Source organism: Cherax quadricarinatus, chromosome 40 (assembly GCF_038502225.1).
Source record: "Cherax quadricarinatus isolate ZL_2023a chromosome 40, ASM3850222v1, whole genome shotgun sequence".
In the NCBI taxonomy this organism is placed as follows: Eukaryota; Metazoa; Arthropoda; class Malacostraca; order Decapoda; family Parastacidae; genus Cherax; species Cherax quadricarinatus.
The window spans coordinates 32,936,034-32,954,896 of NC_091331.1; the positions used below are offsets into that span (position 1 = coordinate 32,936,034).

At 38.7% G+C, this 18,863-nt stretch overlaps 1 protein-coding gene across 3 annotated transcripts in view; it reads left to right on the top strand.

The window, feature by feature from the left end:
• LOC128687322 (carboxylic ester hydrolase) overlaps positions 1–18,863 on the top strand; it is a 104,226-nt gene that overhangs the window by 63,568 nt on the left and 21,795 nt on the right. For all 3 annotated transcript variants that reach the window (XM_070092808.1, XM_070092806.1, XM_070092807.1), the window contains exons 7-10: positions 505–655; positions 7,731–7,909; positions 14,033–14,192; positions 17,041–17,170. In XM_070092808.1, coding sequence (XP_069948909.1) covers positions 505–655; positions 7,731–7,909; positions 14,033–14,192; positions 17,041–17,170 — 620 coding nt within the window. The remainder of the gene's footprint in view (positions 1–504; positions 656–7,730; positions 7,910–14,032; positions 14,193–17,040; positions 17,171–18,863) is intronic.

The following is an 18,863-nucleotide window of genomic DNA, read 5'->3' on the forward strand; positions in this document are numbered from 1 at the left end:
CTTCTTCTTCTTCTTCTGCTTCTTCTTCTGCTTCTTCTTCTTCTTCTGCTTCTTCTTCTTCTTCTGCTTCTTCTTCTTCTGCTTCTTCTTCTTCTGCTTGTTCATATCGTCATCATCATCATTTTGCCAATGAATCTATTACAAGTATCCATAGTTAGGTAAAGGGGAATTCGTGTATAATTTAAGAAAGGAAGGGTAGCTGGATATGTTTAGATCAAGAACCTCCTCACCAGCAAAAAGGCACCAACCCCCTACCCTTCAGAAGGGGGTCCTTGGGTGCGACGTAACATCATCTTAGGATCGTATCCTCTTAATAAATTTAAAATGGTAATCGTTCATTTATCATTTTGCTCTCTTGTCTTTTATCAGAGATGAATAAGGGTAATGAACGCTTATCAGTGCTCAGAGCTTCATTTCGTATCTAAAGCAAAAATAAGAGACGATTGTGTATGGCTGTTGTCAAAAATCTGTTCAGTATCTAAAATAACACCTCTGTTGTTACAGAAGTGGCATATGGTCCCCCTGTTGTTGGGACCCCGAGTGGACGGGAACTTCATACCGTCTGAACCAGAGCAACTCATGAAAGAAAGTAGACACAAGAATGTTCATCTCATCTCTGGCATCAACCAACACGAAGGAGCCTTTATTACCTTGCGTAAGTATCACAGTGCTTAACTTTTTCCAGTTTTCTTCTTTTTTTGTAAACCATTAACGTTAATTAGACGTTACTTTTAGTGTCAATGTCAGAATCTCACGTAATTAAATTATTAATAAAACTGGATGCATGTCTGTCGTAGGGCGATACGAGGAAGGTATCCCTATATTCAATAACCCCAGCCCCCTATGCCTCAATGGAAGCTATTGGAATAGTGCAGTGTGTGGCATAAGTTGAGAGTGCAATTAAATAATGGTGTGGAAGATTTAAAGGGAATAGGAACAGTCATTTACAAGTCATTATATGGATCTAATAACTAAATATCTTCACTAAAAATGATAAATTAGGATATAAACTTTCCGAAGATAATTCAAACTTTTCAGAGACACCAAACAGAACAATATCCTAAAAACACAAGAACATTAAACTTGAAGCAGTTCAGAAGTTGTATTAACAAGTCATCAGCAAGGAAGGTTGAAAATAGACGCGGCACTCAGAAATATGACAAAAAAAAAGTATTATTTTCTCTAAGTGAGAGTGATAAGTTTTTAAGAAAGTAAATAAGTAAATAAGTTTTATGTAAGTTTTGTGTATATAACTTTTTTAGCAGTGGTCTAGAGGGCTCACAGGTTTAACTAGGATAACGAAATAAAATTAAACACCGACTTATTTTTGATCAGTAGACGTATTTTCCACTTGTTTCAGGGAAACTAATTTGATTAACAAAATTATCTAATGATAATTTACACAACCTAACATCAAGAGATTGTTTCCTTTGAGAAAAAACACGTCAGTACTGAAAGTTGAAAGCAGAGCAGAAGATACATTTTCCAGGTGCACCGCAGAGTACAACAATGTGGCTACACAGCCTAATACACACAACGTTCCATCAGTTTCATACGTTGAACAAGTCATTGATGCTGTTCACAGTTATGTTTCAGTAAGAGGAAAGCTCTAAATCCGCAGGGGTCATATAGCGCCTTTGGTCATATAGCGCTATATGGTCCACAGGTGTTATGTAGCACCTGTGGTCATATAGCGCTATATGGTCCACAGGGGCCATATAGCGCCTGTGATTATATAGCGCTATATGATCTCAGGGGTCATATAGCGCCTGTGATTATATAGCGCTATATGATCTTGGGTCATATAGCGCCTGTTATTATATAGCGCTATATGATCTCAGGGGTCATATAGCGCTATATGATCTCAGGGGTCATATAGCGCTATATGATCTCAGGGGTCATATAGCGCCTGGTGAGGGGCAAAATAATGACACAACGTAAAATAATAAGAACATATAAATTAAGGAATACTTGAAGCAGCTTACCGGCTCATGTATATAGATCAAGACTTACATGAACTTCTCAAGACATTGTGGGAACGTTGTGCCACGAGTGGCTTCTGCAGTTCTCGTGGTGAAACGTTTCCTCAACAAATGCCTTGAAAAGTGCTTAGGTGTCTTTATGTTCGTATTGTCGGTATCACCATACATTTTCAGTCTACCTGCCCATACTAGGCTGGTCCTTCTCAGTCCCAAAATTTCTAAGAAAAATATTTTTGTCCACTCACAAGCATCACCTCTCACAAGCATCCCCTCTCACAAGCATCCCCTCTCACAAGCATCCCCTCTCACAAGCATCCCCTCTCACAAGCATCCCCTCTCACAAGCATCCCCTCTCACAAGCATCCCCTCTCACAAGCATCCCCTCTCACAAGCATCCCCTCTCACAAGCATCCCCTCTCACAAGCATCCCCTCTCACAAGCATCCCCTCTCACAAGCATCCCCTCACAAGCATCCCCTCACAAGCATCCCCTCACAAGCATCCCCTCACAAGCATCCCCTCACAAGCATCCCCTCACAAGCATCCCCTCTCACAAGCATCCCCTCTCACAAGCATCCCCTCTCACAAGCATCCCCTCTCACAAGCATCCCCTCTCACAAGCATCCCCTCTCACAAGCATCCCCTCTCACAAGCATCCCCTCTCACAAGCGTCCCCTCTCTCTAGCTTCCCCTCTCACAAGCTTCCCCTCTCACAAGCTTCCCCTCTCACAAGCATCCCCTCTCACAAGCATCGCCTCTCACAAGCATCCCCTCTCACAAGCATCCCCTCTCACAAGCATCCCCTCTCACAAGCATCGCCTCTCACAAGCATCGCCTCTCACAAGCATCCCCTCTCACAAGCATCCCCTCTCACAAGCATCGCCTCTCACAAGCATCGCCTCTCACAAGCATCCCCTCTCACAAGCATCCCCTCTCACAAGCATCCCCTCTCACAAGCATCCCCTCTCACAAGCATCCCCTCACAAGCATCCCCTCTCACAAGCATCGCCTCTCACAAGCATCCCCTCTCACAAGCATCGCCTCTCACAAGCATCGCCTCACAAGCATCCCCTCTCACAAGCATCCCCTCTCACAAGCATCGCCTCTCACAAGCATCCCCTCTCACAAGCATCCCCTCTCACAAGCATCCCCTCTCACAAGCATCCCCTCTCACAAGCATCCCCTCTCACAAGCATCGCCTCTCACAAGCATCGCCTCTCACAAGCATCCCCTCTCACAAGCATCCCCTCTCACAAGCATCCCCTCTCACAAGCATCCTCTCTCACAAGCATCCTCTCTCACAAGCATCCCCTCTCACAAGCATCGCCTCTCACAAGCATCGCCTCTCACAAGCATCGCCTCTCACAAGCATCGCCTCTCACAAGCATCCCCTCTCACAAGCATCGCCTCTCACAAGCATCCCCTCTCACAAGCATCGCCTCTCACAAGCATCACCTCTCACAAGCATCCCCTCTCACTCATGAATTTATGCAACCTATTTTTGAAGCTTCACTTATTAACTTTATTGACCCTACTAGACAGACACTCTCACTCAGTTCTTTTCTACATCCTTTCCAAACCTAAACTTATGCAATTCGAATTCATTATTCCGAATTCTTTCTTGAAATGATATCATCAGAACCTTTATCACCTTTATTTATGCCCGTCTTTCACTTACTTCAGTCATGCTTTCCCTCATTCTCCGTCTTACAAGAGAATGTAGGTTAAGGACTTTCAATCTATTTTCATATAAAGCATTGCTAATGCAGTGGGTTAATTTGTTCATCTGTCTTTGTATGTTCTCCAAAGAATTTACAAAAAGTTCATTATGTAGTACGGAAACCAGTACTACATAATGCAGAATTTAAGCGATACCTTATTAATGATGTATATATAATATAACCTCTGGACTCCTACGGCTTATAGTTGTTGATATAAATCCCAGTAATCTGTTAGCATTAATACGCACGCTCAGACACTGGTGTCTTGGCTTCAGGTTGCTGCTTACCATATGTACCAAGTCCTTTTCACACTCTGAATGGTCCTGTGCCAGGGTTGTTCACATTTTCGTGCTTTAGGATTTTGCAGTTATCTACATTGAAATGCATCTACCACTTTTCTGACTACGTCATTTGCTTGTCTAAATCCTCCTGAAGTTCAGTTGAATCTTCCTCTGAAAATTTTTGTGTCAGCGAATTTTTTCATATTGTTATTTCATCGTCTAGGTAATTAAAGTAAATTATCAACAACAATGGGCATAAAGTTGGCCCTTGTGGGGACACCACTTGTAATTAATCCCCACTCAGATTTCATGACATTTATGCAGGTTGTCTGGATCCTATTGGTCAGGACTTAATTCAGGACAAGATTTTTTTCCCAGTACCATGAGCTACTACTTTCTAAATTTAAGTCTTTTGTGTGGTACTCTATCAAAGCTTTGCTGAAAACAAAATGAATTATATTGTATTCGTTATCACTATCAGCTGCCTCAAATGCTTTACTTAAGAAAGTTAGAAAACTAGTCAGGCAGGAACTGCTACTCGTGATTTTATGTTGAATATCATTAAATTGTTTTTCATGGTGGCATCATATATCAAATATAATTAAGGTCAGACTTATTGGGTGGTAATTTGATGGTAATGATCTATCCCCTGCTTTCACATTTTCCTCATCTCATACACAACACGTGTTTAAATCGTGATTCACGAAGATCCATCTTGCACACTTGAACCCACGATTTTTGTTTTTTATCGAGGCCAGGGGACTTACTCGGCTTCAATCGGCCAACCTGTTTCATTGCCATATTCCAAGTAACTGTATATTTATAATTATTTTCCTGAGGCACATTGTAATAACTAATTACTGGGATATCGTTTGTGTCTTCTTGAGTAAAGACAAGAAATAATTGTAAAAATCGGTACACATATCTTGCAGTCTCTGAGCTCTTCATGGTTAGTTTTAAGTGGACTTAACTTTTCTGTAACTTTTGTATTCTAAAATATTTGAAAAAAAAAAAACTTTCAGAATAATTTTTGAATGCTTAGCAGCTTCAATTTTATTGTCTCCTTTAGTTTTTCTTATCCCTTTTCTAACCTCCAAATAAATTCCGTTCTTCTCTCCTAAAAGATTCTTGAGCCTCCTGGTCGTCCATTTCGGACAATTTGTATTTGATCTTATTTTTCTTTATGGAATAAATATTCTTCGGGCAGCGTGTTAAATGTTCAGAAAACAGTCATATTGAAAGTTCTCATCGCTACCCCAGTCCACACATGATTGGTGTTCTCAAAGCCCATTGTAATCTGCCGAGCAAAAATCTGGAATTCTTACCGAATTATCTTTACTAATCTACTTCCATTCATTGTTAAATGTGATCGCTCGTGCCAAGTTCCTCTACAATCTCCAGAGTATTAACCAGGGTTTCATTGTTTGCCAGACGTAAATGAAGCAGCTGTTTTTTTCCTGTCGTTGGTTCTCTCACGAACTGTGACAGAACCAACCAGTCTTGCGTCGTTTCTCTCATAGATTCCCAGTCAAGGAACCCCAGTTAATTTGGTTGAAATTAAAATCTATAATTATTACGTTATTGTGACTTGAAGTTTTAACAGTTTCCCTGCAAATAGTTTCCCTTTGTTTCTATCGAAGTTTGGGGTATGGTAGTCCACGATTTAAATAAATTTGTCATATCCCTTTGCAAATTCTACCCAGATAGATTATGTACACGTTCCTTATTATACCATTTCGAGAATAAAAGTGACTAAATGACATCTTACTCCATTAAATATACCACAGACCTTCCTTAACGTAAGATACACGCGTCTTGAAATTTTGAAGCCGATCAGAGAAGATTGTCTCCACTTACCACATGGGAAAAAATTGAAAGCGGTCTATGTAGCATTGTTAATATGGCACCCACGAATACAAATAGTCACCTGAAACTCGCCCAAGATACATTACTCAAGCGTTGAAAATCTGAAGCTGATCGACCAAGGCGTTCATGAGTAATAAATTAAAATTTGAGAGAATGTAAGCGAAAATGTTACTGAGAATGTTCCAACAAATAAGAAAGTTTCCTTTCGTTAACATTAACAACGCCATGAAACGGAGGAGGATTTTCTCCACTTTATTTTCTGTTTAAGATTCTCTGTATGAAAAACGTTTGATATTAAATTCTGAAAAAATAAAATCCCATTTGATCAAATAAAGTAAATGGCATATCAGTACCTATTAAGACACATTAGGATTTAGAGAAAAAAATTCTAGATAAAATTGACAAATTTGAATTTACGCAGCTAGGAGTGAGTGACCAGCTGTTTTAATAACTTCTACCAATGATATTTACTTGAAACCGACCGAAAAGCGATCTATACTAAATAATCTGAGTCTAAAGATTCCAAGTATTTAACTAATATAGAAATATTTTAAATTTTCCCCAACTTGGACAAAAGTTGTTGGATATCATCCTTCTTGTAGAATTTATAGCGAGTAATGATGAACCATTTACAAGCAAATAGTGTGACTTGTAAATGTGATATTTACAAGTCACTAGTGTGGCTTGTAAATGACATTTACAAGTCACTATGTGACATGTAAATGTGACATTTACAAGTCACACTAGTGACTTGTAAATGGTTCAAGTCGGACCAAGACGTCGTCATAAGCTCCTCTGTCCTATGTAAGGGTTAGTTGTGCATTAATAGTAATATTCTGAAGCCAGTTAGAAGAAGCATTTTTTTTAGTTACTCAGTAGAAATAACTATAACTGTTTACTGCTACGAATGGCAAATTAGAACTTATGTCACTCAGTGGAATCGTGATTCTAGTGTTCATGAAACTAAACCAGTGGTAAAATTTTGAAGTCGATCAGATGAATCATTCTTCAGTTATGGCACAGGTTACAACGGTTCCAAGTTGCTGTTTTTGTAATATTTTACTATATCAACAAATCTGCCTCATGCAAACGAAACTTAATAGTTACTACTCTGGCTCTAAAATGAATCAGAATTAATAATATTGTCGCCGTTCGGAAAAGATAAACTGAAATTTCTTTAACGAGATTTAGCGAGAATGAAAACTTCACACTATTTTATACATAAAATGGCCAAATCTGCAATGACAATGCAATAGCAGTGCAAACCTTCCACTGAGAAACTATACCAGTGCTGCAAAGTAAAGCTAGACACAAGTGACATACTCTAGCTAGTACACAGAATACAATAATCCCTAATATTTAAGTTCGCTTATATAAAAAAAAATCCTTTACGTAGAAAACACCAGCATTCGAGGCTTCAAGTTGAACAGGAGATGAATTCCAAGTTATATAGAAATTGTTCAGTTCTTTTCCTGTTTAAAATTGGCAGCCTTACACATGCACAGCTCAATAATACTGCGACCCATACTGTGATACACCAGCAGTGAAAGTGTAAAGTTTATCAAGAGATGAGTTATCAAATTATTGCAGTGAAACTTAGTAAGACGAGAGCAAATTATGGTAGTTACTTTAGGTATCCTTATGTTAATATTAGATATCTACAAAAACAAATCAATCCATTCATAGCATTACCTAATTGTGGTAGATATTAAAGTGCGTCTCTCGGGGAACACAGTCTAGACTTTAGATTATAAAGATTTTAGTTAAATATACCTTAGTTAAATATATTTATTATTTGAATACATCAAGTTAGATGACATATTTATATAACTTTTTGGCTTTGTAATGTGATTTTTATGTCTCGTTTATTTTTCACACCAGCTATGTTCGCCAACGAAGCTCTTCGTTCATCCCTTAAATATGACTTCCCAAATAAGGGGCCGTTATCCTTAGAGTTCACTGAAGGTGATATCGCTCCTTTGAACCAGACGGTGAAGATCTTTGATCACTACCTGGGAGGCGTGCATTTGGACATAGAGCACGCAGACAGAGTCACACAGGTAAGTCATATAGGAGAATGTTACACAGATGATCGCCATACTAGTGAGCGTGACACAGGTGAGCGCTACACTAGTGTGAGACAGGTGAGCGGCGCACTGGTGTGAAACAGGTGAGTAACACGCAGGTAAGCACCACACATGGGAACATCACACAGGTGAACGTAAAACAGAAAAGTACCATGCAGGGTAGCATCACACAGTTGAACATTACACAGGTATCACACCTATTATCATCAGATAGCTGAGTGTAACCCGCTAAATTGTCCACATCTTAGGATTTCCTTTTTCAAAGTTATCTCTACGCCAAAGCGAGTATTAGATACATGGAGTCAGAAATATTTGTGTAGCTACTGAAAAGTATAAGGTAAAAGTGGAGTACAAAGAGAAATTGTTTCGTTTGTTCTAGTTAAGTGACAATGAATTAAATAATAATCAGAGAAAGGTTTGAACACCTATTAGAAACATGAAGTAGAGAACAGAAGGAACTGATGAGGGAATAAAGGCAATTTGGTGTATCTTTAAAAATGCTAAAATGGACAGCATAGTCTTGCTTATAGGAGAGCGAGTGTGTGGGAGGAAATTCGTCCTTATAGGAGGGAGAGTGTGTGGGAGGAAATTGGTCCACATAGGAGGGCGGGTGTGTGGGAAGAAGTTAGTCCATATAGGAGGGCGAGTGTGTGGGAGGAAATTAGTCCTTATAGAAGGGCGAGTGTGTGGGAGGAAATTAGTCCTTATAGAAGGGCGAGTGTGTGGGAGGAAATTAGTCCTTATAGAAGGGCGAGTGTGTGGGAGGAAATTAGTCCTTATAGAAGGGCGAGTGTGTGGGAGGAAATTAGTCCTTATAGAAGGGCGAGTGTGTGGGAGCAAATTAGTCCTTATAGAAGAGCGAGTGTGTGGGAGGAAATTGGTCCATATAGGAGGGCGGGTGTGTGGGAGGAAATTCGTCCTTATAGGAGGGTGTGTGGGAGGAAATTCGTTCTTATAGGAGGGCAGGTGTGTGGGAGGAAATTGGTCCATACTGGAGGGCGGGTGTGTGGGAGGAAATTCGTCCTTATAGGAGGGCGGGTGTGTGGGAGGAAATTGGTCCATATTGGAGGGCGGGTGTGTGGGAGGAAATTGGTCCACATAGGAGGGCGGGTGTGTGGGAGGAAATTCGAGTATTTAGGTGACCCTGAAATAAGTTACTAATGTTGTTGGATTATTTTATTCCTTCCTTTAAGATTTTAATGTGACAACTTATCAACACCTCTTCTGATCGAAATCAAACTTCTATCACCGGTGTATCATAATTAGATGGTTAAAAATGTTCTTGGTCTCTGTAGGTGCCAGTTTGCGCAAAGTAAGTTTTGCAGTATTAGTAAGTTGTATGAGTGCCTATCTGATAGAAATAAAGCTTTGTCTATTTTCTGAGGAGTAACTGCTCTTTATAGCATAAAATTTGCAACACTGATGAATCAAACTAAAAGGCAAGTGCATCGTAGGTTTAGGTTGTTGAAAAATTAAAACTAGTGTTCGTTTTTAGATTTTCACATCATAATTGCAGAATGTCTTTTCTGATTAGCTTCAAACTTGCAGCACTTACGAAGTGTACTCACAGAAAATTTGCTTATTTCCTAGATCATATTTAGTGGAAGGTTCAATTTTTTTTTTCTGTAAAAACTGTTTGCCAGTTTTACTGGAGAGATTAAGATATATAGGTTTCTTTACAAAAAAAATGGTCTTTATGTTATCTTCAAACTTGCTCGTTAGTCTTACCAAAAAAAATGTAATTTAGTTCTCCAGTGATTTCTCGAGTATCTGTTCTCAGACATCTTTCCCTGTCATGCATGTCATTTTACTTGGGAGGGAGGAGGGGGAGGGGGAGGGGGACGGGGACGGGGACGGGGACGGGGAGGGGGAGGGGGAGGGGGAGGGGGAGGGGGGAGGTGGGGTTGGAGAGTGAGTGTCCAGGGCAGTTGGTAATGATTGCTGGCTGGACAAACACTGAAAGGATATTGCAGTATCACTTGTTCCACTAGAAATAGTTTAAAATATAGATGTTTGTGGAAGACAATGGGTTTATGTAACTATAGACTTAGGCAGTATAAATTATGAAGGATGTCATACTACCGATTTTAGAAATCACAAGATTTCAAGGGAGTAATTTTATGAAAGGTACTGGGAAAGAAACCAGATCAGCATCATTGTATAAAGAAAATAACAGCTGAAATAGTGGAAAGACAAAGATAAATAGGGAGATGATATAGAAATAAGATAAATGAATTGAGGAAGGTTGCATTTGAAATCAACACTAAATGTTATTTCAATAAATGAGGCATACGGGGGTTTATATTGTTCACCTAGCAGTATGTAGGTACCTGGGTGTTAGTCGATTGTTGTGGGTCGTATCCTGGGGGAGGGGGGAGAGAGGCATTGAAATGAGCTCAGGTAGGATAACAGCTCTTAATGCGTAAACTAAAAACAGGTTTAAACTTGTAATAATGTTGGTAGAATTACCGATAATATGTAAAGTAAAAGGACACATGTGCAACTAATGTGACATTTTATTGACCATCGGCTTGACAAAACTCCTGGAGAGCGAAACGTTGCCACAATAGAATGTCACATTAGTTGCACTTGTGTCCTTTTACTTTACAGGTTTTAATTTGCAACAAGAACAAAGGAGAAAACGTTAAATGAAATAATAAAGGCTTCACGACACGATGATGAAATTTTAGAGTATTTTTATTATACGTGAAGTGACTGAAATTTTTTACTATCAATTTAGATTCCAGCCACTTCCTGGAACCAGTTCAGAGCTTTTTTTTGTTGCTTTATTAAGCAGGTTGTAACATAACCAAGGAGTGACTTGCCAGAATTGGTTTTGGAAAAGGAGACTTTAAATAATCTCGGAAACACGGAGGTGCTTGGCACAAATGATCACAAATGTATTATATATATTATATATATTATTATTTGAGAATATCACATGTAGGATAATGAATTTAAGGTTCGAGGTTCTCGTTCAGCAGATTATAATGACTTGGAGAACATCTCTCTAGCACTGACCGGGAGTCATCTGATTCGTGATCCTTTTGACGAAAATTGTGCACACAGTAATGAAGGGAACTACAAATGTTACATTTTCTCAACAACATACAATATGCTCAATATACATATTTTTTCCCAAAAGAAATTACTTAAAATGAAAAAAAAAATCACACGTAGATGAACACGAGACTGCATCTGGGCGAGTCGCAGTATTGCTCTTAGCTTAAATTAAAAATTACCTGTATCCGGGGTTGCATTGAACTGACTCAGAGTTGCCAAATGAAATTTTGCCTAAAACCAGCTAAAAAAAATGCTTAAAAACGCTCTGACATTATTCTTTGCAAAAATAACACATCATGCATTGCTCTCATTCACTAGTATGTAGAGATTATTCTAGATTTGTTAAATCCCAGTCAACCATTTCTTCCTCAACGTATGTAGCTATTTCTTGTTGTGAATGTTAAGAAAGACGAGGTTGATATGCATATATGGAGTCTTTTATTCGCACTACTTCATTTGGTAGTTTGTAATAGCAGAATTTACCATGCCTTCTCAGTGCATATTAAATAATCAAAACAGCTCTCAAACTTTTGACACAGGTCGTAATAGAAGCATTATCAGTGCCTAGAACAATAGGTTACTGTAACACTGTTGACACAGGTCGTAACAGGAGCATTATCAGTGCCTAGAACAATAGGTTACTGTAACACACTTGATACAGGTCGTAACAGGAGCATTATCAGTGCCTAGAACAATAGGTTACTGTAACACTCTTGACACAGGTCGTAACAGGAGCATTATAAGTGCCTAGAACAATAAGTTACTGTAACACTCTTGACACAGGTCGTAACAGGAGCATTATCAGTGCCTAGAACAATAGGTTACTGTAACACTCTTGACACAGGTCGTAACAGGAGCATTATCAGTGCCTAGAACAATAGGTTACTGTAACACTCTTGACACAGGTCGTAACAGAAACATTGTCAATGCCTAGAACAAAAGGTTTTTGTAACTTAAGTTCATTATTTTCCAAGTATTCCTTTGAAGCCTCGCTTATTGCATCAGCACTACAGTCAAACACTTCAGTTAGCTCTAAATAAGTAACCACAATCTGTTTCTTTATCTCAGAATAATACCTAATAGTTATACTTAATACTTTAGTTACAAAAATTCCATTTCTTTCATCTATTAATAAGTTGAATTTACTATTTCCAATATCAGCTTTCAAGTCATCACTAAAATTATTGTGCAAGTTCATTGTAAACAACTGCACAATGTTTTGTCGTCCTGATCTTTTACATCAAGAACTGCCAGAAAAAAAAGGTTCTTTGCAGAGTTCACTAAAGTGGTCAACTACTTGTAATGAACGACGTTCAGTAATGAACAAAGACATATTTCCCTTTGTTCTTCTTACATCATCACTGAGTTTCAGATTAAAGCATTGTTTTTGTGCACTGAATGGTTCTAAAGTTTTCGTTTCTTCTGTCATCGTATCTGGAGTCACTGGTCTCTAAAATGCTGAGTATATTTCTTGTTCATAATGAATAGTTAGAGCAAATAAAGTAACAATAATAGTAAGGATAACGATAACACAAGCGGCGATCTAGACAAAAGCCCAACTGGAGTGAGGGATGTTTCACACTTTCAGCCATAGGTTCGCACTATCACTCACGTCAGGTGAGTTATGACTGAACGTAATCTGGACCTGTCTAACTAGAACTTCAGAAAGGCTTTTGCTTATTACATATATACTTAGCTAGGTTAAAAAATAGATGGCGAAAACGGGCTAGATTTTACTCAAGGTCAACAAAAAACTAAAAAGCGCGTCAGCGCAGTTTAGGAAAACCTCCCGCTAGAAAAATCGAAACGCACTAAATCCAGCGCGAAAAGCGCTAAGCTGGCACCCTTGTCAGACTTGTGTACTGCTCCCATTGGGGAGGAGCATGAAATTTGTCTGAGCGTACCACTCTCGAACAGGCTGCTCAGGTGGCGTGTTAAAGCTCGAGGGTTCGAGGCTCGGCCAGTGAAGTTGTTATTTAGTGGATCCACTTATTCGTGGATGCACTAATATGTAAACTGCTAGTGTAACTGGTATTCCAAACGAGAGAAGGAAATTAATCCTTAGACTGCCACAGCCACGAATGTCTCCGCAACAGAAGTGACTCCTAGTGCTACTAGACGCCTGTTGTATGTGAGATTGGTTGTCCAGTGGATTAGGGCGTCTCGAGTTTAAACAGGCTGCCCGGGTGACGTGTAAGAGGGTTAGAGGCTGGACCAGTGCAGTTATTAACTTAAAAACCACTTGTTCGTAGGAGAAGAAAATATTCAAACAGCTCCAGGGAGAACCTTGACTTTTCCCTGAGGTACGTTTATTGTCTTCTCTGAGGATGAGGGTCCCCAGTCCAGCTATAGAGGTGGTACTTCCCTACATTTTTGTTTAAATATAAATATATATATATATATATATATATATATATATATATATATATATATATATATATATATATATATATATATATATATATATATATATATATATATATATATATATATATATATATATATATATATATATATATATATATATTATTTATATTTATATGCAATAAGATCACGGTAAACAGGTGTTATTGCAATATACAGAACACCCACTGTGAAAAATTAGTGACCTAAGCGTTTCATGATTTCTCACCCGCAGCCAGCAGGATTCAATCTCACGTTGGAAACTATCAAATACCACCCATGGGTATCTGTAACTGGTAAAACTTCTGCTTTAATAAATGAATTAATTATACATTACTCCCATAATTGATCATCATTAACATAGATGAACTTGTGCTAATAAATTATTTCTCCTACAATACAAAACATGAAAATAATTTGTTAGGATATATTGCATATTTGAATCTTTACAATACGATTTATTGCTTAACATTAATGATGATTTATTTTCTACATCATTCATAGAACGTAATAAGGAATGAAGGTTTATTACTACTAATGAAGCTTCTTTACTGCTTCTCTCATGTTTGGGAACTCTAACCTACATGATATGTTGTGTGGCTGTAATGTTATGTGTTATGCTTTCGGCAGATGTATAGTGATCGTTTCTTCAGCGTGTGTCACGACCTCACCTCAAGCCTCCACGCCAAGAATGTGGCCAAGAAGGAGAAGAAGACCTTCAGATATGAGCTGATGCACCGCGGACAACGATCCGCCGCAGACATTTTCTCCCTTGATATTGGTCACAACTGTGAGTATGTTACTGAAACCTGTCGGGCAGGTTGTGATATCTGTGTGTACCTATGAGCTGCTGACAACAATAGCTTGATTGAGGTCCCGGCCTTAAGGCAAACTTCTGGCCAGGTCACGGGTATGTCACAGGTGTTGTAGTTTTTGTCTAGAAGCTATGAAGTTATCCATATTGGACACTGCCTTGTAGACATTCATTAAACATTATATACAGGTGGCAGGGAAACTCTTGGTCAGAGGAAGAGGTTGATTCATGACCTGAGGTAGCTGTTGAGTTACTCCACAGGAACTTGACCTTGGAGTTACTCCACAGGCAGCTGACCTTGGAGTTACTTTTACATCTAGCGCAACAAATCTAGAATAACGCGCCTTGTTCTGTAATCTGATATATCCAGTAGGTTTTCGTTTTATTTGTTTCCCTTTGTTTCAGTGTCTACCATCTTCACCAAGTGACTGGTTTTAATGTTTGAAACTGACTACAAAAGATTGATAAAATTTGTTACAGTGTTACCTAATTATCTTTAATTCCCATACATGGTTATTCCATGTAGTAATGTAACATTTGTGATTGCCTCTAACATTAGAAACATCAAAAATGTTTCTCTGATAATCTGTTATCTGAGTATTTTCGTTTGAGCTGCTTTATTCAAAAAAGTTACCCACCAATACTAACCGGAACAGGTCACTAAAAATTCTGACCAGTAAAATGTACATCGTTTAATGAAGCAATTTTTTCACGGGCTATCTAAACGATAGTCTGCCATGATGGCGTTTAGCTAGTTTAAACTATCACAGGTACTTAGCCGGTATACACTAGTTAGTCCCCCAACACAAGCATTTTGACTACATTATAATTTAATTAATCGTCATCAAACATGCAAGCTGAGTACTGTTATGCTTTACTGTAACGCTGCATGAACGTGAGCATGAACAAATTCTTTTGGTCACAGTATGACTCGAGCCTGAAAAAATTCACAGACTTGTTTTCAGGAAAGTGTGGTACCAATATCGCAGAATTTTATAAGTTAAATTATTCACCATATTCATTATGTGCCCAGCTCCTACAGTCCTACCTGCCTTTTCTACTGAAGAATGATCACGGGAACTGGGGCTATCACGAGTACCTTGCACCTCGTCAGCCATCCAAGTAGAATGAGTCGCAATTGTTAAAAAAAAAAAAAATCTGTTGCATATGAAATCACAAAGTTCCTCAGCTGTCAACGTGTATCTTTTAGACGCTCCCAAAAGCATTGAAGGTCTCACCGGTGGAATTACCACTTGTACTTCAACAATGGAGAAACTCATCAAGCAATAAGTAATGGGCAGTAACTGTTAAAATTATCGCTCAGTAAGAAAAGAAGTTAGACTTTAGTTATAACTAATATGACCGAGTGTATGCCTTATTCCTCTACCAAATCGCAATGTACAATATTGATAAAAGTTCAAGTATTTCAACACAATCCATCTTAATAAGAAACAGAGAATGTGAACTATCACACACACACACAAAAGTTATAATTAGATGTGCACCAGCTGACTGAGAGTATATAAAAAAAGCGCAAAAGAGGATGAAAATTCTGACGGCGTTTCGGTCCGACTTTAATCATTAATCAGTCACATAGAAACACGGAGGGGAGGTAGCCAGAATATATACGAGAGGGGGAGCAGAGCCGGGAGAATGAGAGGAGGAAGTAGTATAATCGTAGAAATATTGGTATAGGTAGTGGTAATAGTAGTAGTACAGTAATAGCAGTAGTAGTAGTAATAGTAATAGCGGCAGCAGCAGCAGTTGTAGTAGTAATAGTGCCAACTTAAAATTTACTGGCTCCCTTCCCTTCGCGCATATGTGCGAGTAGTTAATGGTCTAAATCGGACTGAAACGTCGTCATAAGTTTCATTCTCCGATGTCCTGGTTATTTGTGCATTGTTCCAGCCACGGTGTTGTGCTTTTTATTCTCTCTGAACATGTCCAGTTGGACAGATTAATTGCCTAGAAAAAATAATCAAATCATCTTTCTCCCCGTCCCTCCCAGGTTTTCCCTCAGCACACTTAATGTAAACCAGAGAATCTAGTTTCCATACAACCACTAACTAGCGTGAGTTACCATGCTTACAGCTTGCAAAGATGACTGTAGGAATGGTGGCTGACTTAGAACATGCCGAATAACTATATATGTTTTCGGTGCATATAACAGGATGTTTGAAAAGTTGAAAATAGGTACTTAAAGATGGAAGTTAAAAATTAAGGTAAGTTACAAAGATGTCAGGAAGCATTTCTTCAGCTCCAGGATATTCAAGAAGTGGAATGGCCTGGAAAATGAAGTGGTTAGTGCAGGATCTATGCATAGCTTTAAAACTCAGAATGATGGGTTTCACCAAGCTAGGACAAAGTGAATCCGCTAACGACCTGTTTTGGAAGTAGGATCAGAAACCAAGTCTCGACCTCTGCAACCCCCAAAATTCAGTTGTCTGGTTATATCACTCAGGGTTGCAGGGTGTTAGAAGATAATACCAACTGCGATTTGACTCTAGGATGACGACTCATTGAAAGTATACACTACACTGACCATTCTCACAGGCGCAACATGAATACCTCATTGATTTAGCTTGTATAGCATTCTCCAATATCGAAATCGTCCTTGACTTCAAATGGTTATTACTTTTACGGTTATAGTGCCTTATGAAGGTTTGAAAGTATTTGCATACTTTTGCTGTGATAAACTGCCATGCGTCATATATGCTAGTTACAGGTGGTGGTGATGATTGTGGTTGTAACTCAATTAGAATAAAAATTAAGTTAGGCTGTGATGTTAAAGAGTATGAATTCACCGAGTTTGCTTTCTTGCCAGGGGTGACTCACATGGATGACCTCTTCTACCTGTTCTCTGGCGGACCTCTGTGGACTCCGCTAGAACGTAAGGAAGACCTCAAACTGCGGAACATCATTACTACCTTGTGGACAAACTTTGCAAAAACAGGGTAAGAATCGAGTGATTAACATTCTAGCCTCCTGAAGATAAGCGCATTTTCATCAAGCCACGCAAAGTGCACATACGTTGTACTAAAGAATTGTGTAAAAGAGCTGGTCTAGTGGCTAACGCGACGGGCTGGAGTTTTGAGACTCTCTGACCGCGGGTTCAATCCCAGCCGGGGTATGGCTTGTTTGCAATCGTGTCATTACGATTTCGTGAGTCAGTTTAGTTTTGTGTAACTAGGGTTATGACAAAAATGGTGATATTCGACAGAAATATGACAAAATATAATTATGAGCTTCAGAAATAAATTTACGATGTCTTTTTCACACACATAAAGTTGACGTATAAATCTGTTAAGTTTGCTAAAAACTAAGTTGGTTGGAAAAGGTAAAGCCATTGATGTGAAGATTTCAGAAAAAAACTTAGAAATATTGGAGAATGCCACTAGTGAACAATCCAACTCAAGATATTAGTTCAAAATTCGTCCAGGAAGAACTGCTACTTGAAAAATTAAGAGTGTTGTACTGATAAAAAAAAAAAATTGCTAAAACCGTTAGAAAATATGTTTGCTAATCACAAACAAAAGTCAAAATCTCCATTATGTCCTTCTGGTATGATAACGTTAAATAACAGGACCTTATGATATGATGTTCGTGATGAACACCTAAAACGTGACCTAATGCCGCAGCTTTTAAATCGTTCTATATAATAGAATGCCTGAGCTTAGCACTTATTTTGCTTTTTTACACATAAATATATACCATATTATGACCAAGGTATTTAACGGTACTGTGTCCCGTGGCTTGGTTGGCAACACTGTCCTCACATGCACGTGGTTCAACATCAAGCACGGGTGAAAACATTGGTTTCTGTTCACCAAGCAGTAAGTAGGTACCTGGGTGTGGGTCGCATCCTGGGCGACAAGATTAAAGAACCCCAATGGAAATAAGACAGACAATCCTCGATGTCACACTGATTTTTCTGGATGGCTGACCCTCTCCCGATTACAAATTTGAACAAATGTTAACAAAGTTTCAATTTGAGTGCAGCTACCAGTTTACTCCAGTTATCCATTAAACACATTCTCTTTTAAGCATCTTCTCAGTTATAGAAAATGGATCTTTAAACATCTAGTGACACTGCCGAAACTTGGAAAATTGATTTAATGCGAAACTATGACGTTATTCATATTAACATCCCCGATGAGTTAACAACACAAGTATGCAAACCAGTGTGCATTAAGTCTTTTTGGAACCTTGACTCCTCTTCTCAAAGATGTAGCCCAAAATAGTCGACTAACATCTACTGCTAAGTGGTTGTTTTTTTATATTGGTTTTAAGTCCGCTGACTAAGTTTTAATGCTGCAGGTCACATGTACACCAGCTGTCAAGAGTACTAAAACCCAAAAATAGTGTTAAAAGTAAGCTTTCAGTATGAATGCACCTGGAGATGCGCACCTCTGTGTATTTACTATATAATAAGTTTTCATTTAGGCCTTACTCAGTCTACCGCTAAATGAAGAGTGGAGCAGCAAATGCTATAATAAAACTTGCCCACGCGTTCCTACTCTCCCAGAATTGATCCTAGGTCCTTTAGATTTTTGTGCTAGATACTTGAAACGTGATAAATTTCTAATGAGCGTAAGCTTTGTTTGTAATGAAAGTCTACTCTGTCGACTTGTCTTTGACACTGGCTCT